Source organism: Heterodontus francisci, chromosome 30 (assembly GCF_036365525.1).
Source record: "Heterodontus francisci isolate sHetFra1 chromosome 30, sHetFra1.hap1, whole genome shotgun sequence".
NCBI lineage: Eukaryota > Metazoa > Chordata > Chondrichthyes > Heterodontiformes > Heterodontidae > Heterodontus > Heterodontus francisci.
In genome coordinates, this window is record NC_090400.1 from 53226593 (window position 1) to 53250564 (window position 23972).

At 43.0% G+C, this 23972-nt stretch overlaps 1 protein-coding gene across 7 annotated transcripts in view; it reads right to left on the bottom strand.

Moving 5' to 3' along the window:
- Positions 1-23972, bottom strand: part of ulk2 (unc-51 like autophagy activating kinase 2) — a 132957-nt gene that overhangs the window by 25776 nt on the left and 83209 nt on the right. For 6 of the 7 annotated variants that reach the window (XM_068010660.1, XM_068010661.1, XM_068010665.1 and 3 more), the window contains 3 exons: positions 23017-23109; positions 7637-7774; positions 768-913 (listed from right to left, as the gene is read on the bottom strand). In XM_068010660.1, coding sequence (XP_067866761.1) covers positions 768-913; positions 7637-7774; positions 23017-23109 — 377 coding nt within the window. The remainder of the gene's footprint in view (positions 1-767; positions 914-7636; positions 7775-23016; positions 23110-23972) is intronic. The other variant, XM_068010664.1, reaches the window with a different exon arrangement.

A 23972-nucleotide genomic window follows, 5' to 3' on the forward strand; every position in this document is an offset into this window, starting at 1 on the left:
GAAAAAATAACAGGACTTAAAGACAGCCGAATCTCCAGTATTTGATGGTTTCCATCGCAAGGTACTAAAATAAATAGGTGATGAAATTGTAGATGCATTAAGTCATCATTTTCCAAAACTTCTTAGTTTCAACATTTGATTGGAAATTTTCAACTGTCATTAAATTATTTAAGTGGGGATTAGGGAAGAGAAAGAGAAACCAGATAACTACAGACATGTCAATTTAACAAGAAGTGCAGCAAAGCTACTGGAATCTATCAGTGACAGAGTGACTGAGCACTTGAAGTACCAGTTGATCAAAGAGAACCAGCGTGGCTTCTTTGTGAAGAACAGAGCATGTTTGAGAAATCAGGATGCACATCTTCATATAATGGGTAGTGTGAATTGAAAACATGCTGCCCCAAAAGGCTGTGAATGCTGGGTCAATTGTAATTGAAATATTTTAAGACCAAAATCAACAGATTTTGTTAGGTCAGGTTATCAAAGGAAATGGAGCAAAGGCAGGTAAATTAAGTTGAGTTACAGATCTGTCATGATCGAAATGAACAGTAGAATAGGCTCAAAGAGTTGAGTAGACTATTCGTGTTCCAATATCAAAAACACATTCTCTTTATTGGATGCAATGTCCTCTACAATGTGCATCAATCTTACGATATGTGCCATGCTAATGCAAGTCAATTGTTGCCTCTCGTGCTTTGTACTGCAACTTATATATAAACTGCTGAAAAAAAACCTAAAACAACCCTGAATTCATTCCATTTACACACCCAGAGGTGAAGGAGAGTAAGGCCGGGAGGATCCAGTGGAGAGTCTGCGGCCTGGATTTTGTGGTGCATCTGCTGCAACTGGTGACCCAGATGTTGGCTTCACAAAACCTACTGGGCTTGTGTTAGATCTCTTCACCACTCCGGATCTGAAAAGTTCATAAAGGAAACAGTGAGTAGACACCAACTTGTATTTATCTAGGGCCTATAATTAAACATCACAACATGCATCACAGAAGTATTATAAAACAAGATTTGGCACTGAGATATTAGGATAGCTAACCAAAAGCTCGGCCAGACGGAGGTTGTAAGGAGTGACTTAAAGCAGGAGTGAGGGGTTTAGGGAGGGAATTTCAGAACTTAGGGCCAAGGCAGCTGAACGCACAGCCGCCAATGGTGCATCAATTAAAATCAGGAATGTGCAAAAGGCCCCAACTGGAGGAGCGCAAAGATCTCCAAGGGTAGGAGGAGGTTACATGGATAGGGAGAGGCAAGACCACGGACAGATTTGAAAATATGAGAGAATTTTAAAATCGAGACATCGCCGGAATAGGCGCCAATATCAGTCAGCAAGCACAGGGATGACGAACGGGACTTGATGCAAGTTAGGACGTGGGTGGCAGAGTTTTGATGAGCTCATATCTGCATCAGTGGAACTCTCATCCACTATTCCCCTTTTCCCATCTTTTTTAAAGTTAGAAATTATTCCTAGGGCACTGTACCTCACATGTTCGACACCCTCAGATATCTCATTCAGTTGGTCATTCTTTATGTGTGAGCTCAGAAAATGCATGTCAATATCACAGCTTAGCCTGATCCTTCCTTCCTTGTTGTTTACAGAATCACAATTTGCAGCAAGAAATACTGGATAGCAATAAATGGAGGGAGCCCAGGCTAACTTCCTGCACCATAGTCTTGGGGCACTGAACCCCACTGCCATTACAACACAGATGCAATAACATAGCACAGATCATGGATCAAACCTTCTTGGAGAGAAGACTCTCAGCCTATCTAGTTCACGTGCCCAAATTTGCCTTGGTGCATTTTTAATAACTCAATTACAACACAAAGCTGGGGGGGACTGTGAGCTGTGAGGAGGATGCAAAGAGACTCCAATGTGATTTGGACAAGTTGGGTGAGTGGGCAAATGCATGGCAGATGCAGTATAATGTGGATAAATGTGAGGTTATCCACTTTGGTTGTAAAAACAGAAAGGCAGATTATCTGAATGGGGATAGATTGGGAAAGTGGGAGGTGCAACGAGACCTGGGTGTTCTTGTACATCAGACACTGAAAGCAAGCATTCAGGTGCAGCAAGCAGTTAGGAAGGCGAATGGTATGTTGCCTTCATTGCAAGAGGATGTGAGTGCAGGAGCAAGGATTTTTTTTTTATTCATTCATGGGATGTGGGCGTCACTGGCTATGCCAGCATTTATTGCCCATCCCTAATTGTCCTTGAGAAGGTGGTGGTGAGCTGCCTTCTTGAACCGCTGCAGTTCATGTGAGGTAGGTACAACCACAGCGCTGTTAGGAAGGGAGTTCCAGGATTTTGACCCAGCGACAGTGAAGGAACGGCGATATAGTTCCAAGTCAGGATGGTGTGTGACTGGGATGGGAACTTGCAGATGGTGGTGTTCCCATGCATCTGCTGCCCTTGTCCTTCGAGGTGGTAGAGATCGCAGGTTTGGAAGGTGCTGTCGAAGGAGCATTGGTGCGTTGTTGCAATGCATCTTGTAGATGGTACACACTGCTGCCACTGTGCGTCGGTGGTGGAGGGAGTGAATGTTTGTGGATGGTGTGCCAATCAAGCGGGCTTGCTTTGCCCTTGATGGTGTCGAGCCTCTTGAGTGTTGTTGGAGCTGCACCCATCCAGGCAATTGGAGAGTATTCCATCACACTCCTGACTTGTGCCTTGTAGATGGAGGACAGGCTTTGGGGAGTCAGGAGGTGAGTTACTCGCAGCAGGATTCCTAGCCTCTGACCTGTTCTTTTAGCCACGCTATTTATATGGCTACTCCAGTTCAGTTTCTGGTCAATGGTAACCCCTAGGATGTTGATAGTGGGGGATTCAGCAATGATAATGCCATTGAATGTCAAGGCGAGATGGTTAGATTCTCTCTTGTTGGAGATGGTCATTGCCTGGCACTTGTGTGGCGTAAATGTTACTTGCCACTTATCAGCCCAAGCCTGGATATTGTCCAGGTCTTGCTGCATTTCCACACAGACTGCTTCAGTATTTGAGGAGTCGCGAATGGTGCTGAACATTGCACAATCATCAGCAAACATCCCCACTTCTGACAGTATGATTGAAGGAAGGTCATTGATGAAACAGCTGAAGATGGTTGGGCCTAGGACACTACCCTGAGGAACTCCTGCAGTGAAGTCCTGAAGCTCAGATGATTGACCTCCAACAACCACAGCCATCTTCCTTTGCGCTAGGTATGACTCTAACCAGCAGACAGTTTTCCCTCGATTCCCATTGACTCCAGTTTTGCTAGGGCTCCTTGATGCCAAACTCTGTCAAATGCTGCCTTGATGTCAAGGACAGTCACTCTCACCTCACCTCTTGAATTCAGCTCTTTTGTCCATGTTTGAACCAAGGCTGTAATGAGGTCAGGTGTTGAGTGGCCCTGTCGGAACCCAAACTGGGTATCACTGAGCAGGTTATTGCTAAGCAAGTGCTGCTTGATGGCACTGTTGATGACACCTTCCATCACTTTGCTGATGATTGAGAGTAGACGGATGGGGCGGTAATTGGCCAGGTTGGACTTGTCCTGCTTTTTGTGTACAGGACATACCTGGACAATTTTCCACATTGCCGGGTAGTTGCTAGTGTTGTAGCTATACTGGAACAGCTTGGCTAGGGGTGCAGCAGGTTCTGAAGCACAGGTCTTCAGTACTATTGCCGGAATATCGTCAGGACCTATAGCCTTTGCAGTATCCAATGCCTTCAGTCGTTTCTTGAAATCACACAGAGTGAATCGAATTGGCTGAAGACTGGCATTTGTGATGCTGGGGACTTCAGGAGGGGGCCGAGATGGATCATCAACTCGTCACTTCTGGCTGAAGATTGTTGTCAATGCTTCTGCCTTATCTTTCGCACTGATGTGCTGGGCTCCCCCATCATTGAGGATGGGGATATTTGTGGAGCCACTTCCTCCAGTTAGTTGTTTAATTGTCCACCACCATTCACAGCTGGATGTGGCAGGACTGCAGAGCTTAGATCTGATCCGTTGGTTATGGGATCGCTTAGCTCTGTCTATTGCATGCTGCTTATGCAGTTTGGCATGCAAGTCGTCCTGGGTTGTAGCTTCACCAGGTTGACACCTCATTTTGAGGTACGCCTGGTGTTGCTCCTGGCATGCCCTCCTGCACTCTTCATTGAACCAGGGTTGGTCTCCTGGCTTGAAGGTAATGGTGAAGAGTGGGGGATATGCCGGGCCATGAGGTTACAGACTGTGGTTGAGTACAATTCTGCTGCTGCTGATGGCCCACAGCGCCTCATGGATGCCCAGTTTTGCATTGCTAGATCTGTTCGAAATCTATCCCATTTAGCACGGTGATAGTGCCACACAACACGATGGACGGTATCCTCAATGTGAAGGCAGGACTTCGTCTCCACAAGGATTTTGCGGTGGTCACTCCTACCAATATAGTCATGGACAGATGCATCTGCGGCAGGCAGATTGGCGAGGACAAGGTCAAGTATGTTTTTCCCTCGTGTTGGTTTCCCCACCACCTGCCGCAGACCCAGTCTAGCAGCTATGTCCTTTAGTACTCGGCCAGCTCGGTCAGTAGTGGTGCTACCGAGTCACTCTTGGTGATGGACATTGAAGTCCCCCACCCAGAGTACATTTTGAGCCCTTACCACCCTCAATGCTTCCTCCAAGTGATGTTCAACACGAAAGAGTACTGACTCATCAGCTGAGGGAGAGCGGTAGGTAATAATCAGTTGGAGGTTACCTTGCCCATGTTTGACCTGATGCCATGAGACTTCATGGGGTCCAGAGTCGATGTTGAGGGCTCCCAGGGCAACTCCCTCCCTACTGTAGACCACTGTCCCGCCACTTCTGCTGGGTCTGTCCTGCCGGGATAGGACTTACCCAGGGATAGTGATTGCAGTGTCTGGGACATTGTCTATAAGGTATGATTCCGTGAGTATGACTATGTCAGGCTGTTGCTTGACTAGTCTGTGAGACAGCTCTCCCAACTTTGGCACAAGCCCCCAGATGTTAGTAAGGAGGATTTTGCAGGGTCGACAGAGCTGGGTTTGTCGTTGTCGTTTCCGGTGCCTAGGTCAATGCCGGGTGGTCTGTCCTGTTTCTTACTGCAGTTATACAGGGCCTTGGTGAGACCACATCTGGAGTAGTGTGCGCAGTTTTGGTCTCTTTACCTGAGGAAGGATGTTCTTGCCATGGAGGGAGTGCAAAATTTACTAGGCTGATTCCGGGGATGGCAGGATTGACGTATGAGGAGAGATTGGGTCGACTAGGCCTATATTCACTAGAGTTTAGAAGAATGCGAGGGGATCTCATAGAAACCTATAAAATTCTAACAGGATTAGACAGGTTAGATACAGGGAGGATCTTCCCGATGGCTGGGGAGTCCAGAACCAGAGGTCACAGTCTCAGGATATGGGGTATGCCATTTAGAACCGAGATGAGGAGAAACCTCTTCACTCAGAGAGTGGTGAACCTGTGGAATTCTCTACCGCAGAAGGCAATGGAGGCCAAGTCATTAAATATATTCAAGAAGGAGATAGATATATTACTTAATGCCAAAGGGACCAAGGGATATGGGGAGAAAGCAGAACAGGGAACTGAATTAGACCATCAGCCATGATCTTTTTTAATGGCGGAGCAGGCCCAAGGGCCAAATGGCCTACTCCTGCTCTCTATGTTTCTATGAATCCCATTTGTTGTTGAGAACCTGTCTAACTCCTTCTTGACATAAAATAAGGTTTCCTACTCCACCACTCATGCCACATATTTACCACTCTCAGTTAAAGAAGTCTTTCCTGCATTTCCTACAGTCATCTTTTCAGTAAATTACCAGCTAAAAGATGAGTTGTTCTATTTGTATCACACATTTTAGTGAAATAGTAACGCATTCTAGTATGGGCGCATAGTAAAAACCATTCACCCTTGAAACTATCCTCCAGGTGGCATTCTAGATCCACTGTTGAGGCCATTCCTAATCTTTATGGTGTTGGCTGCTGGGTGTAAGAGGGCTTTTTCCCACAATGAGAACTTGTTGATACAATGATGTCACACTTAACATGAAAATTTGTTGAGATTAGTTCTCTCTCTTCATATATTAAAAGGTATTTTCTGCCTTTTCTCTGGGCCTCCCTGCAACAGAAACCAATTTGTGTCTAGAGGATGAGTGGCCAGTCATACACCCCAAACTTTTCTTTTGCCTTGCTAGGGGGTAACTTATCTATTATCCTTACCATGGGCATGTCTCTGCTTGAAGATCCTTTAAAAAGCATGAATGAGACTGGGAATCAATATATGGAGAACCTTCACGTGAACAGAAACCACTCCATTGCACAGAAAATTGAGAGTGTTAGTAGACTGTGTCAAACTACAAAAATACAAATTGATCCCCACTAACTTTTTATTCACATTTTTAGTTTTACTGCAGTTTAAATAAAGCATACAAAAACAGGAGGAGACAAGATACCAGAATTAAAAAAAAAACTGGTGAGACTATTTTTTAAAAAGTACTGTAAGAACGTACATTTGCAAGGATTTGAATAGTGCCTACAATGCTGATTAGTCTACCCATGCTAGCCATTCAGTATCAATCACGAGGTCAGGATGGGCAGATTCCAAACCTTAAGCAGAAACCAGTAGAACATGCCCCTCACAATCCAATGTCCCTTTCAGTCAGTACATTTCCAGAAAAATATAGACAAAAATTATGCTATAAAACAGTTCATCAGTGTGTGCATCTCCCCACAATCCTACACACCATCTGCTCTACCACCCATCCAATTTACTTCTAGCTTGACGCCTTACCAGCTTTTCACCTCACTACATTCACCTCAGTGACTCAATTCCAGGCTGCTACCTCAGGGCCACCCAGTCGGTCTACATGTCTTATTCGACAGCACAATAACCTGCAAGCTCCAGAAAAGCAGTGGATGCCTTCTTCATCAGCAAGTCTCAACTTATCAAAACGAGCAAGCATGCAAAAGGAGCAAGAGCAGCACTCTGCATGTCCCTGCATTACACGAGCCTGTGTGTCAGCTTAAAACTTCCCCTCCAAATTTACCCAGTACTGCTACCATGAGCAACAAAGATCCTCTGGTCCAAATGAATGCAGAAACCTATATCTGGCTATAGCAGCATCCTGTAAACTCTGGAGTTCTGCTGCAACTCGAATCATTCCATTTATGATGCAGCAACAGTTGGTGCATTAGTAAGCATCTCATCAACTGAAACGAAGTCTTTGCATTTGGCAAATCCTATAATTGCATCTTGTCTTGAAACTGGGACTGAGAACAGCTGCAGCACCTCCCCTATCTGGCTGAAATTTGTCCAAGTATCAATCATGGCAAAAAAAATTAAAAATGCTCAGACAGGAACTGATTATGTGAAAGAAGCATATACAGTTATGCTGGTTAAGCGCCACCCACATCATAGTAGGACATGGCATGAAGAATCATGCATGTAGCATAGTAGTCTGGTACCAGGTTAGGTGGCAACCTGGAAATTAAAAAACAATTGCTAATAAGAAAATTTGGAAAGGAAAGCATGACACTTTGAAATTGTGAAAACGCTGCCATATTCTTTAAACAGTTAAAATTCTTACAAGGAAATTAGTATTAACTACTGAAGAACACAGAATACAAATAAATAACATACCTGGGTGATCCATAGGGATTAGTGTTATGGCTGGAAGTGACATGCAGGTTCTGTTCAATCCGCTGGTAGTTTCTAATCTGTGTAGGGACCGGAATCGGAGCAGACTCAGTGCGAGGGGACACTGGAGGTGGACACTGCCTGGAGTCAAAACACATAACAGCTGGCCATGAGGCAGAAGTTACAGCTCCTTGATGTATCTGAACCATTATCTGACTTTCAAAATATTAGGTATTTAAAAATATCTTGAGCAGCTGCTATGTGACATCAACATGGCTAGCAGGAGTCAGCAACAGCTTGGTTTCTCTCTTGTAAACAATGCTCTACTTGAAATATGACTACTGTTTGCACAAAACTCCCATGAACTTTCTTTCAACTTTGTCTGGGTTAACCAAGTAAGCAATGAAGTCCAACTTTAATGAAGGGTGGGTGTCAACTGGATAGGAAGCTCTGCTCTAAATTTGAAAAAACATTTAGACAACTTCCCTTTCTCATCCCCCATGTAGCTACATCAGATTACACAAAATGTAGAAGTTCCAAGAAAACAAATACAGGGAACGTCACTGGGAACACTTTGTTCCAAGGCAACACCAAATGGTACACCAGAAGCAAACAGTGGCAACAACATCACAACGGAAGTAAATCACAAAGATTTTAAAAAAATCAAAGTAACACCATTCAAGGCAAATACAATTTATAGCAGGGGTGCTTCAATGGGGCAGTAGCTTATGTTGACAAACATGTCTTAGACTGACTGTTGACGTTTAGCACAGTTAACTTAATGACGCCTGCAAAAACACCCCCGCTACAAGTCTTATTTGCCTTTGGCTTGTCACAGAGAGATCCTTCTCAATTGACTTTCCATGGACTTAATGCAAACATGAGATGCAGCCAAAAGTAGTTTTAAAAAAGGCTGCACAAATTAACCCTTCTCTAGCCAAATAGAAATACTGGCTAATTTCTTGCATCCCCCTATTGAAACTGACTAAACGATTACTTTAGATCATCCTGAACCAATTCAACTCATGGGGAGTACAGTTGGTCATTGGCCCCTCTCCCCATAAATTATGCTTAAATGTTCTGGAGTCCTTTATATTTCACAAATTCGTTGTAGAATATCTGAAGTGTACAGAATGCTGTGACCATGCTGTAACATTCACATAGACAGTCAAGCCTAAAATTGAAAAAAAAAAAACACTTTTGAGGCAGGAAATCATAATTATATTGACTCTTGCACTTTTTTGAGATCTGGATGAAGAGGAGCAGCATAGCAATGCTACATGTAATTACAGTTACAGGCAAGAATGAAAGGAATCAAACAGTATGGGGGCCGGGGAAAACAGAAAAAGGAATCTATGGTTGGTATCCATTTAGTATTTCACAGTTACCAAAATGAAGAACAAGTTAAAGTGTAAAAATACACTTGAAATGAATGTTAATGAAAGGAGAGACAATGTATGAATTGCTCACATAATTCATGAGTAATTCCACCTACTAAAAGGCAATAAAATAACTAGAATATTTTCCTGCATTTTGCTAAAACGATAGTGGCAGGCAAAGTATATCCATGCAGTTAAAATACTCTATATATGCTCTCTGAGACCACTCACCATTCCTTGGCTCAGAAGAGCAGACAATCTTTGTCTGGTCTTCTAAAAAGATAATTTCTAGGGAAAATGCAGGATTAATGCAGATCCACATAGCCCCGATCACATGCCTCTGCAACGTCCCATCTGAGAAGAAATTAATTGCATAGCACAAGGACCATGTCCTGGTACCTTGTACATTACATGCACCACACCATGCCACTGAGCCGTGTATGATGCTTATATTACTCCAAACAAATTGACAAGAGCAAGTCGTTTACCAAAATCCATTTACAGCATGGTTAAACAAGAAGCCTTTGAAAACAGGAATCCTCAGGTGTTGTAACAGTTAAATGCACTACATGGTGTGATACAGAGCCAGATAGACAACAAATCTTCTAGGTTCAATCCCTAGTCTTTCAAGTCTGTGTTCTTTCAGGTGGAGGGGTGGTGAGGAGAAGGGGGATGCCAATGGTGGAGGCAGAATTTGTCTCAGCATACCTGGACATTTCTTGGATGGAAGGGGCTGATGGGCAAAAATCAGACTCAATTCCTGCCCCTGTGCCTGCTGCACAGTATGCATGGAAACATCGGACAAATATAGACGCCTTCCACATTCAACAGTCATCACTTAAGTCATATTGAAAGAATGGTCATTTGGGTAAGGTACTTGGAGGTCAGTCAGTGCCCATGAAACTGTATCCAAGCAGGAGCCAGCACCTTTAGCAAAGGAGAATAGGAGAGACAGAGTCTCGAAAAATATTAGAATCTAATTAGAACCCCACGTAAAACAGGATTCCACTCTTCACAGATATCTGAAGTGCAATAAAGGAGACTGTTTCAACTAGGTAGTTAATCTATTTATATCACAGCCCTGAAAGACAGAATGCATAATTTCCCTTTCCTGAGAAATGGACCTTTGTAAATTAAAGCTACATTCTCCCTTTACAAGTGACTGAATCTCAGTTGATTCTAGTGATGCCAGTAACTTGCTCAAGTGGCCATTCTTTATTTGTCTAGATACTGAGTGGTGGCAGACTATTTGACCAAGATGGGCATAATTCTATCTTCAATTGACATCCACATCAGAAGGCTGCCATACAGTGATGTGGAGTGGGGAAGTGGGAACACTTGCTGTTTTTATCTTCCTAAAACTGGAGCAGAGTGAAGGCTTTTCTAAAATGGAAATTTGTTGAGAGCTGGGTTAGGTGCAAAGAGGGAAGAAGGTCCGAAGTAATTTAGCTGGGGAACAAAAGCAAAGTGTTCAATATTTATTAACAGTACATAGCAGTTTAAAATTGTGTAGATGGGAGTAGGAAATTACAAATGGATATAGACAGATTAAGCAAGTGGGCAAAACTGTGGCAGATGGATTTCAACGTGGAAAGGCGTGAGGTCATTTACACTGGATTCAAGAAAGAAAAATCAGAATATTTTCTTAATGGTAAAGGACTAGCAACTGTGTAGGAGCAAAGGGATTTGAGTGTCAATTTACATACACCACTAAAAATAATCAAAAAAGATAGTGGAATGTTGGCCTTTATCTCAATGAGGCTGGAATAGGAAAAGGAGAAATGTATGATGCAGCACTCCACAGGCTCTCAGAACTCTATCTGCAGCACTCTTTCAGTTTTGCAGTTCGCACCTCAAAAAGGATACATTAGCCTTGGTAGGGGGAGAGTGCAGATCCAGCAGAATTACACTATGTCTTAAAGGGTTAAATTATAAGTTTAAGTTGCATAAATTTGGCTTGCATTCCCTGGAGTTTTGAAGATTAAGGGATGATCATATCAAGGTGTCTAAAATGATCAAGGCATTCCATAGCGTAGATAGAGAGAAATCACTACCTTTGGTGGAGGAGCCCAGAACATAGGGACAGAATCTTAAAACTGAAACTAAACCATTCAACAGTGAAATCAGGAAGTACTTCTTCACACAACAGGTAGCAGAAATCTGGAATTCTTCTGAATGTCTTCTATAGGCATATAAATAGTAAAAGGGTAGGAAAAGGAGGAGTGGGGCCGATTAGCGACCGAAAAGGAGATTTTGAATGGACGCAAGAGGCATGACTGAGGTGTTAAATGACTACTTTGTGCCTTTACAAAAGGAAAATGATGCTGCCAAAGTCATTGTGAAAGAGGTGGTCGTTGAAACACTGCATGAGGTTTAGAAAGCTTGGCTGTACTTAAAATTCACCAGGACCAGACCAGATGCATCCAATGATACTGAGGGAAGTAAGGGTGAAAATTGCAGAGGCACTGGCCATAAACTTCCAATCCTCCTTAAATACAGGGGTAATGCCAGAGGACTGGAAAATTGCAAATGCTACACCCTTGTTCAAAAAAGGGTGCAAGGACAAGCCCAGAAACTACAGACCAGTCAGTTTAATCTCAGTGGTGGAAAAGCTTTTAGAAATGATGATCCGGGACAAAATTAATAGTCACTTGGACAATGTGGATTAATTAAAGAAAGCCAGCACAGCTTTGTTAAGGGTAAATTATGTTTAACTAAATGGATTAAGTTTTTTGAGGAGGTAACATATAGGGATAATGAGGGTAATGCAGTTGTCATGGACTTCCAAAGGGCATTTGATAAAGTTCCAAACAGGCTGTCAGCAAAGTTGAAGCTCATTGAATAAATGGGACAGCTGCAGCTTGGATACAAAGCTGCGTGAGTGACAGGAAGATTCACAAAATTGTTACAGAGTAATGGTGAACGGTTGTTTTTCAGACTGGATGAAGGTATTTGGTGGGGTTCCCCTGGGGGTCGGTGTTCAGACCACTGCTTTCCTTGATCTATAATAATGCCCTACACTTGGATGTGCAGGGCACAATTTCAAAATTTACAGATGACACAAAATTTGGAAATACTGTGATCTGCAAGGGGAATAGAGATGGACTCCAAGAGGACATAAACAGGCTGGTGGAATGGGTGGACATGTGGCAGATGAAATTTAATGCAGGGAAGTGTGAAGTGATACATTTTGGGAGGAAGAACAAAGGGAGGCAATATAAAATAAAGGATACAATTCTAAAGAGGGTGCAGGAGCAGAGGGATCTAGGGTATATCATTGAAGGTGGCATGGCAGGTTGAGATGGTGGTTAATAAGCATATGGGATCCTGGGCTTTATAAATAGAGGCATGGAGTACAAAAGCAAGGAGGTTATGGTGAACTTTATAAAGCACTGTTTTGGCGTCAAATGGAGTAGTATGTCCAATTCTGGGCACCACACTTTAAAAGGGTGTGAAGGCTTCAGAGAGGGTGCAGAAAAGATTTACAAGAATGGTTTCAGGATGAGGGACTTCAGTTATGAGGACGATTGAGGAAGCTGGGACTGTTCTCTTTAGGGAAGAGAAGGCTGAGACGCGATTTGATAGAGGTGTTCAAAATTATGAAGGGTCTGGACTGAGTAGATAGAAACTGTTCCCATTGGCGTAAGACGGTGGGGAGACAGTGACACAGTGGTAATGTCACTGAACTAGTAATCCAGATACCCAGGCTAATACCCTGCAGACACGGGTTCAAATCCCACCATGGCAGCTGGTGGAATTTAAATTCAAATAAATAAATAAAAATCTGGAATTGAAAGCTAGTTTCAGTAAAGGTGACCATGAAGCTACCATCAATTGTTATAAAAACTCATCTGCTTCACTAATGTCTTTTAGGGAAGGAAATCTGCTGCCCTTAGCTGATCTGGCGCACATGTGACTCCAGACCCACAGCAATGTGATGGGCTCTTAACTGTCCTCTGAAATGGCCTAACAAGCCATTCAGTTGTACAACCTGCCACACAAAGGCTGAAAATGAATAAAACCAGATGGAATACCTAGATTTGATCTAGGCACCGGAAACGATAATGGCAAACTGTCGACACTGCAAAGTCCTCCTAACATCTGGGGGCTTGTGCCAAAACTGGGAGAGCTGTCCCACGGACTAATCAAGAAACAGCCGAATATGGTCATACTCGTGGAAACATACCTTACATCCAATGTCCCAGACACCATCACCACCATTCCTGGTTATGTCTTGTCCCACTGGCAGGACAGACCCACCAGAGGCGGCGGCACAGCGGTATACAGTCGGGAAGGAGTTGCCCTGGGAGTCCTCAACATTGACTCCAGACTCCATGAAGTCTCATGGCATCAGGTCAAACATGGGCAAGGAAACGTCCTGCTGATTACCACCTACCATCCTCCCTCAGCTGATCAGTTAGTACTCCTCCATGTTCTGAGGGTGGCAAGGGCACAGAATATACTCTGGATGGGGGACCTCAATGTCCATCACCAAGAGTGGCTCAGTAGCAGCACCACTACTGAGCTCTGAAGAACAAAGCTGCCAGACTGGGCCTGCGGCCGGTGGTGAGGAAACCAAGAGAGAAAAACCTACGAGACCCTGTTCTCACCAATCTACTGATTGCAGATACATCTGCCCATAACAATATTGGTAGGAGTGACCACCGCACAATCCCCATGAAAACTAAGTCCCGTCTTCACACAAAGGATACCCTCCATCGTGTTGTGTGACACTACCACAGTCCTAAATGGGATAGATTCAGAACAGATCTGGCAGCTCAAAACGGGGTATCCATGAGGTGCTGTGGACCACCAGCAGTAACAGATATGTATTCAACGGCAATCTGTAACCTCATGACCCGACATATCCCACACTCTACCATTACTAACAAGCCAAGGGATCAATAAAGAGTGCAGGAGAGCATGCTAGGAGCAGCATTGGCATATCTAAAAATGAGGTGCCAACCTGGTGAAGCTACAGCACAGGACTACCTGCATGCTAAACAGCGAAAGTAGCATGCAACAAAACAGAGCTAAGCAATCCCACAACCAACAGATCAGATCAAAGCTCTGCAGTCTTGCCCACTTTCAGTCGTGAATGGTAGTGGATAATTAAACAACTAACTGGAGAAGGAGGCTCCACAAATATCCCCATTCTCAGTGACAGAGCAGCCCAGCACATCAGTGCAAAAGACAAGGCTGAACCATTTGCAACCATCTTCAGCCAGAATTGCCAAGGGGATGATCCACCTTGGCCTCCTCGAGGTCCCCAGCATCACAGATGCCATTCTTCAGCCAATTCTATTCACTTCACAGGATATCAAGAAACAGCTGAAAGCACTGGTGACAGCAAAGGCTATGGGTTCTGACAACATCCTGGCTGTAGTACTGAAGACTTGTGCTGCAGAAATAGCTGTGCCCCTAACCAAGCTGTTCCAGTACAGCTACAACACTAGCATCTACCCAGCAATGTGGAAAATTGCCCAGGTATGTCCTGTCCCCAAAAAATAGGACAAATCCAGTCTGGTAAATTACTACCCCATCAGTCTACTCTCAATCAACAGCAAAGTGATGGAAGGTGTCATCGACAGTGCTATCAAGCGCCACTTAAACAGCAACAACCTGCACAGTGATGCGCTGTTTGGGTTCTGCCAGGGCCACTCGATTCCTGACCTCATTACAGCATTGGTCCAAACATGGACAAAAGAGCCAAACTCAAAAGGTAAGGTGAGAGTGATTGTCAAAGCAGCATTTGACAGAGTGTGGCATCAAGGAGCCCTAGCCAAATTGAAGTCAATGGGAATCGGGGGGAAAAACTCTCCACTGGTTGGAGTCATACCTAGCACAAAGGAAGATGGTTGTGGTTGTTGCAGGCCAATCATCTCAGCCCCAGAACAATGCTACAGGAGTTCCTTAGGGTAGTGTCCGAGGCCCAACCATCTTCAGCTGCTTCATCAATGGCCTTCCCTCCATCATAAGGTCAGAAGTGAGGATGTTCGCTGATGATTCTACAATGGTCAGTACCATTCGCAACTCCTCAGATACTGAAATAGTCCGTGTCCATATGCAGCAAGACCTGGACAGCATTCAGACTTGGGCTGATAAGTGGTAAGTAACATTTGTGACACACAAGTGCTAGGCAATGACCATCTCCAACAAGAGAGAATCTAACCAGCTCCTCTTGACATTCAATGGCATTACGATTGCTGAATCCCCCACTATCAACATCCTGGGAGTTACCACTGACCGGAAACTGACTGCAGCAGTCACATAAACACCGTGGCTACAACAGTAAGTCAGAGGATGGAAATTCTGCAGTAAGTAACCCACCTCCTGACCCCAAAGGAGTGTGATGGAATGCTCTGCACTTGCCTGGATGAGTGCGGCTCCAACAACACTCAGGAAGCTCGACACCATTCAGGACAAAGCAGCCCGCTTGATTGGCACCCAACTACCACCTTCAGTATACACTCCCTCCACCACCCAATGCACAGTGGCAGCAGTGTGTACCATATACAAAATGTACTGCAGCAACACACCACAAGTCCTTTGACAGTACCTTCCAAACCCACAACCTCTTCCACCTAGAAGGACAAGGGGTAGCAGACGCGTGGGAACAGCGCCACCTGCAAGTTCCCTGCCAAGCCACATACCATCCTGACTTGAAAATAAATCACAGTTCCTTCACTGTCACTGGATCAAAATCCTGGAACTCACTGCCTAAAAGCACTGTGGATGTACCCGCACCAGATGAACTGCAGCAATTCAAGAAGGTAACTCACCACCACCTTCTCAAGGGCAATTTGGGATGGGCAACAAATGCTGTCCTAGCCAGTGACGCCCACATCCCATGAAATGAATAAAATAAAAAGTTGAGAATCTGAGGACACCGATTTAAGGTGAATGGCAAAGGAACCAAAGGTGACATGAGGAAAATGTTTTTAATGCAGCGAGTGGTTAGGATCTGGAATGCACTGCTTAAGAGTGTGGTGGAGGCAGATTCAATCATGGCTTTCAAAAGGGTACTGGGTAATTATCTGAAGAGAAAAAATTTGCACAGCCACGGGGAAAAGGCAGGGGTGTGGGACTAGCCGAGCTGCTCTTGCAGAGGGCCGTCACGGATACTTCAGTCTGAATCCATCTCGGCCTCCTCCTGAAGTCCCCAGCATCACAGATGCCAGACTTCAGCCAATTCGATTCACTCTGCGTGATATCAAGAAACGACTGAAGGCACTGGATACTGCAAAAGCTATGGGCCCTGACAATATTCCAGCAATAGTACTGAAGACCTGTGCTCCAGAACTTGCCGCGCCCCTAGCCAAGCTGTTCCAGTACAGCTACAACACTGGCATCTACCCTGCAATGTGGAAAATTGCCCAAGTATGTCCTGTACACAAAAAGCAGGACAAATCCAACCCGGCCAACTACCGCCCCTTCAGCCTACTCTCAATCGCCAGTAAAGTGATGGAAGGTGTCATCAACAGTGCCATCAAGCGGCACTTGCTTAGCAATAACCTGCTCAGCTCCTCATCTCATTACAGCCTTGGTTCAAACATGGACAAAAGAGCTGAACTCAAAAGGTGAGGTGAGAGTGACTGCCCTTGACATCAAGGCAGCATTTGACCGAGTATGGCATCAAGGAGCCCAAGCAAAACTGAGGTCAATGGGAATCAGGGGGAAAACCCTCCGCTGGCTGGAGTCATACCTAGCGCAAAGGATGATGGTTGTGGTTGTTGGTGGTCAATCATCTGAGCTTCAGGACATCACTGCAGGATATCCTCAGGATAGTGTCCTAGGCCCAACCATCTTCAGCTGCTTCATCAATGACCTTCCTTCAATCATAAGTTCAGAAGTGGGGATGTTCGCTGATGATTGCACAATGTTCCGCACCATTCGTGACTCCTCAGACACTGAAGCAGTCTGTGTAGAAATGCAGCAAGACCTGGACAATATCCAGGCTTGGGCTGATAAGTGGCAAGTAACATTTGCACCACACAAGTGCCAGGCAATGACCATCTCCAACAAGAGAGAATCTAACCATGTCCCCTTGACATTCAACAGCATTACCATTGCTAAATCCCCCACTATCAACATCCTAGGGGCTACCACTGACCAGAAACTGAACTGGAGTAGCCATATAAGTACCGTGGCTACAAGAGCAGGTCAGAGGCTAGGAATCCTGAGGCGAGTAACTCACCTCCTGACTCCCCAAAGCCTGTCCACCATCTACAAGGCACAAGTCAGGAGTGTGATGGAATACTCTCCACTTGTCTGGATGGGTGCAGCTCCAACAACACTCAAGAAGCTCGACATCATCCAGGACAAAGCAGCCCGCTTGATTGGCACCCCATCTACAAACATTCACTCCCTCCACCACCGATGCACAGTAGCAGCAGTGTGTATCATCTACAAGATGCACTGCAGCAATGCACCAAGGCTCCTTAGACAGCACCTTCCAAACCCGCGACTTCTACCAACTAGAAGGGCAAGGGCAGCAAATGCATGGGAACACCACCACCTGCAAGTTCCCCTCCAAGTCACACACCATCCTGACTTGGAACTATATCGCCGTTCCTTCACTGTCACTGGGTCAACATCCTGGAACTCCCTTCCTAACAGCACTGGGGTGGGTGCCTACCCCACATGGACTGCAGCGGTTCAAGAAGGCAGCTCACCACCACCTTCTCAAGGGCAATTAGGGATGGGCAATAAATGCTGGCCTAGCCAGTGGCGCCCACATCCCTGAATGAATTTTTTTTTTTAATTGCCTCCTCCTGTGCTGTAACCATTTTATGATTCTATGTTTCTCTGCCCTAAAAGTTTGTGGATGCTGGGGTGATGTGAAATTTTCAAGACCAAGATTGATGGCTTTTTGTTAGATCAGGGTATCAAGGGGTATAGAGCAAAGACAGGTAACATGGAGGTACAAATCAGGCATGATTTGACTGAACAGAAGAACAGGCTTGAGCGGCTGGCCAACTTACTCATGATCCTATTTATATTCTTATGCAAGGGAAATGGAGGCCAAATGTAGCACTCTCATGCAAACCTAACTTTAATTATTTTTAGTTACAAACATATGCCAATGGATTCCGTTTCCACGGAGCTAATCGTAGATTTTAAGTAAAGCAACAGCATGACTGCTCCTTGAATACAGTTTTGAAAATACATATGTGTTGTTCAGTAAGCCCAAAGATCAAATGAAAAAGAACTAAAGTCTAAAACTCTTCTTTAGAAAAAAGTACTTTTGATTCGCAAATAGAAAATGCTTCCATTAGTTTTATTCTAAACAAACTACTCATATCACAATTACAGTAAATAAGTTTTACTGCTCATGCTTATGAGTTACAAGGTCACCATTCAGTGTCTATTCTGCATAAACCACTGACCGCGCCCTGTTGTTTATCCTTTATCCAAGCAGCACAAAGTTAAATAAAATTTAGAACAGAAAATCAGAAAAGCCACAACTGGCCAGGGCGAACACATACACATACATTCCTTCACAACAGACTTGGGTTCAACTTTGCAATAAACAGGTGTCCAATGACCTGCTTTGTTCGTAATCTACAACGATTAATGTAGCTGGCAGAAGCCAATGACGAATACTCAATGACGAATCTGAGCTGCTGGGTTAGACTGTAACATAAACAAACTGATTTGGGTGATTTCATTCCACCTACTTCATGATACTCCAAACCTTTTATCATTCTCTGGCCAAAAGGGTGGGTAGGTATCATTCTCCCAGATGTCTATGCTGCTCTGTAAGCAGCTGCTAGGAGAGATGCAGGCGTAGTCAAGTTCACTCACCCGCTGATTTCCCCCTTCCCCTTTTGTAGGAAAGCACCTTTTGTTTGGCACCTTCGAACAATTTGGCCATAAACTGGGAACTCACCGGTGCGAACTCGCATCCCATTAATCCGTGGCGTACTGCGTTGATGCATCAACCCATTGCGCCACAGGGGTGCAGATCCAATGGATTCTTAAAGGAAGAAAAACTGCATTATCTTAACATACACAAAGGAAAAAAATCCAGAAGTCAACGTCCTCTCAATCTTCATTTGTAATTTCTCATCAGCAGAAATGTACTTGAAATTTGAAATCCTATCTTTCACAGCCTTCAAATTAAGGTTTCACTAGCAAATGAATATTTAGCAACATGCACTACATAAAATCACCTACAAGTCAGAAACATTGATTTTTTTTCCCTTGTTCCAACCCAACCTCTTCTGCAGTAGAGTTCCATGTGCACTGGTGGACCTCCAGTACCTCTATTAAATGGCTATTCAAGTCAGTATAGATATCAAGCAGGCTTCTGACTGTGGGAGGCATAATAATTGACTGCAACATTCACACACACGCACTTTCCTTTGAAGAACAATGGTACCAGCAACCTTGGGTGAATTACAGCGCTCAATGGATGCCTAGATATCAGCAAAGCACAGACCAAGGATTAAAACTGGGACCTTTCTGATCTGTAGGACTCTGCACCACACCAGCTGGTGCATTTAGCCATACAGCCATCAAGGAAGTTAAATCATAACTCACTTGCATTAATTTAATAAAATTAAATGTTTATAAGTAAAAACTAAGCCTTGGCACATTTGTTAACCTCTCTAGGAAATTTTCTGCACTTCAAATACTTGATGTTGAGCCAGTTACTCTGCTAGACTGACACCAACATGCTTGAGGCAGGCCAATAGCAATAATAAAACAATCCACACAACTCCATGGCTGGAATTTAAGTTCCACTCGTAATATTTACACTAACTTGCCCCAGAAAGTAAATTCCAAGTCTCTTCTAGATCTTCATGAGCAAAGGAAACTGATCTTAGTTGAGGTGGGAAACTTTGCCACATAACTCAAATGTACCTCTTGACATGCCAAACAAAGGAGCAAGATACTTTTGCCAGAGAACTGCCAATGTCTCACTTCAATATAAAAAAGTTGTCTTTTCAAGTATGGTGGAAGTTGAAGGGTTAAATAGGGTATTAATTAAAATCAGTTTAGCTCAGTTGGTGGCACTCTTGCCCTGCAGTCACAAACTAGCTTTGCACCCCACTCCAGGTCTTGTTCACAAAGCTTAGTTTAACACTTCAGTGCAGCACTGAGGAAGTGTTGCACGTCAGAGATGCCACCTTTCAGATGATGCATTAGCCCAAAAGTCCTGTGTTCCTGTTTAAAGTTGAAAGATTCTATTGCATTATTTGAAGAGCAGTTAGTTCATCTGACGTTCTGGTCAACATTTCCAACTGCAACCAACATTATCAGGTTATAAAAGCAAAATACTGTTAATGCTGGAAATCTGAAATAAAAACAGGAAGTGCTGGAAATACTCAGCAGGTCTGGCAGCATCTGTGGAGAGAGAAGCAGAGTTAGCATTTCAGGTCTGTGACCTTTCACCAGAACCCTTTACCAATGATGAAAGGTCACAGACCTGAAACGTTAACTCTGCTTCTCTCCCACAGATGCTGCCAGACCTGAGTATTTCCAGCACTTTCTGTTATCAGATTAACTGTTTATTTACCTCATTTGCCATTTGTGACAACTCACTGTAGAGGAATTGGGAGCTGCATTGCTGGCACTACAGTGACTTCACCTCAAAAGTAGTTTATTGGTTGTGATGCTTTAGGACATCCTGAATGTGCTCTCGTGATACAAATTTAGATTTGTACTTGTGATACGACAGCTGAATATTTTGATGCATATCTGAACCAAATTACTCAAGCTACAAAAACATTTAAGAATGACTGTCATGGAGAAAATGATACTAATGCTGGATTTAAAAACAGTTACTGGATGAAGATGATGAGATAATACTGAAATGAGTGCAATGATTTCTGAAGCACTAAAGATGATACCAAAGCCAGTATAAGAAAACTCATCTTGCTTTACAGATACGTGCATTAATTTTTACAACTTAACTTAAATTTATATTGTGCCTTTCATGTGATACAAGGTTCCAAGGCACTTCATAGGAGCATACTAAAAGAAAATACGACACTGAGCCACTTAGGGGATATTAGGTCAGATGACCAAAAGCTTAGCCAAAGAGGCAGGTTTTAAGGAGCATATTAAAGGAGGAAAACAAAGTAGAGAGGTGTTGGGAGGGAATTCCAGAGCTTTGGGCTTAGACAACTGAATGGCAACCAATGGTGGAGCAATTAAAATCAGGATGCCTATTTTTAAATAAATAGATAGGATATTTATGCTGGATTTGGTGCAAATCCACCAAAGGTTTTGGATTTATGTAGGCTAAAGTTATCCACAGGTGGATGCAACATAACATAAATCTGATGATTTGCTAAATGTACAAAAGTAAGAGTTTAAGAAATGTACTAGAGCCAAGAACATGGAGATCAGTAGAAATGTTTCCCGCCCTCCAAAAAAACCCCCACAATTAAATAGAGGACACAATAGGAAATATGATTTGTGTCTCACACGTCAGCTGACAAGACAACCCACAATTAAATCAGCAGTAGGTTTTGGTAGCATCATAAAAGGAATCATAAAGACAGAGTCATTTACAGCATAGAGGGAGGGCCATTCAGCCCATCGAGTCCATGCCACTTGTCCTTGTAACATTCTCTATTTATACCTACATTAGTTTGACAATGAATTAGCCAAACTGGATTAAAAGAAAACAATAAGTTTTACCAGTGCAACAGATTTTCCACTGCAGCAGGAAAAAAGTTAATAATTGATCTTTCAATATGTGGAGTGGATTTTGGATGCTTATACAATGATTTAAAAAAAAATTATGTTCAAAAGGATAGCACGTGTAGGTAGAATCTGATAACCTCCATGACAAGAAAATGATTCGTAAAATGACTCACTTATGTACAAAATATGGCACTAAAAGGTCTAATATTGGAGGATGGTCAATGCGTCACATTGTACTAACCCACCATTAGCTTGTTAATACTTATATATTACATGGTAATTAGAAAATTTGATAAATCCAGGTGATTTTCAACAACAGGAGTTTTAACTGAGTGATACCAGGGACATGGTGTTATTTTCAGAAGTATATGAAGAAAATTCATCATGCTCCACTTAACAGAACCACAATCTTGTTGCTTTACATTGGATGTTGTAAATATTGGCTCTTAAGTTGAAGGTTCCCTTTCCTTTCTCAAAATGTGTTAAATTTCCCCTACAAAAATTGCTATTGCTAGTCAAAAAGTGCACTGATCTGAAAAATTGACCATTACACAAAATATTTCAACTATAATCCATCACAACTCTTTCAGGTATTGTATTAATACTTGTGCATCAATGGCAAAACTTGCAAACTCAATTCGGTTTGTTCCAAGTCTAGTCTCAGATGACTTCAAAGTAACAGGTAATTAAATACTGGGGTGGGGGGGTTGGTGGAGAGGTTTCCGCTTGTTCTGCACCCAGATTAGTGTCTTCCACAATCTTTTATGTTGGTACAAGATTCAATCAGGCCCCAGATACAAAAACTGGGCACACTCCCAGGTCAAAATTGAGGTTATGCTGGTTGCATTGGTTTGGGAAGGTTCTTCAAATTGCACACATTTTCAAAGATTTCATACCAAAAAATATTTAATTTACTAAGAAACTGACTAGCGTACACCAATGAAACTATTAAACGGTTTAGTATAGTTTATTTAAAAAGTAATTTTCAATTATTTTAAATCAGGTTGTCCACAGATGGAGGACATGACACCCTTAATTAAAATGCTTATCTTTGGTGATAAGCACAAGCTGCGTTAATAAAATTGCACCAGGTTAACATTCTTAAATACAAAATTTTTTTTTACTGGAAAAGAAAATACCGTTTCTATTACACTGCCGGATTGTGCTAGTTCATGCAAGATTTTACATTTGTGATACTGCAAAGGAATTTTTGTGGGAACTTGAAGCATCACTTAAACGGCGCAATTTAAAGTGTATTTTGGGTGTAATTTCCTGATTGCACCCAAAGCGGAAACTTTACCCCTGGATGCTTATTCCTCTATAAACTCTACATGAAGGTCCTACCTGTTGGCCGAGCTAGAAGAGCTTGACCTGGATGAGGCTGAGGAAGGTCTCTGCAGAGCTGCTGAGCCCCCAGAAGAGGTTAAAGGTGACTGCCTGATAAGTTTGTGGAGAAAGAAAATCGAAGATGCTGATTTAATTTTCTATTTTGAATCTAATATTTGCCCTGTGAACTTTCAGTATTTCAGCCTCAAAGTTCACACCTCAACACAGTCTCCTTCAGGCTGGCTAAGATTAGACATCTGCCATGAGCCTTTTCTCAGCACTTCGAGAATATACTGTTAGAAGTAATACTGATTTTTATTTTGCCACGAAGTTGCATATCTTTCACAGGAGCAAAGTTGACAGTCAATGAAAGCTTGAATTTTTGATCTGGCTAATGTACCTCTGCCTTTTGTTAATCTCCATGGTTTGGATTGCTATTGCATCTCAGCAGTTAAAAACGATCTCAAATATATTTACTATAACAGCATAATTTAGTAGTCATTGATATCTAAATTATTAAAAGTCTAGAAAGAGCTTTTAAACTGATTGAATAGAAAATGTAACAATATTTATTGCACTGAGATGCAATGCCACATTCTAATATTTGCAAGAGTCCAGCATACATTTTTGAAATTTAAACATATTGCTTTACTCAAGTGAATGAATATGTCTAGACATCAACAGAGTTTACACATATAACCAGAATATGGTGCCATGCAATGCAACACGGTGCTGTGATTGTTACAGAGCAGATGTACTACATTCATTGTTCATCGTCTAAGGTTGCATATCCTGGTAAAGGAATGCATTCCACCAGAAGCCAGGAAAACAGAGTCTTAAATGAGGCTAAAGTAACAGTTGTGTGCGTCTGACGATAAAACGTGGCATTGGGATTCAAGTGAATAATTGTTGAATCAATGATACTGTTTCTCAAGAAACTCACTAATAATGAAATATCTTTATCACAAGCATTC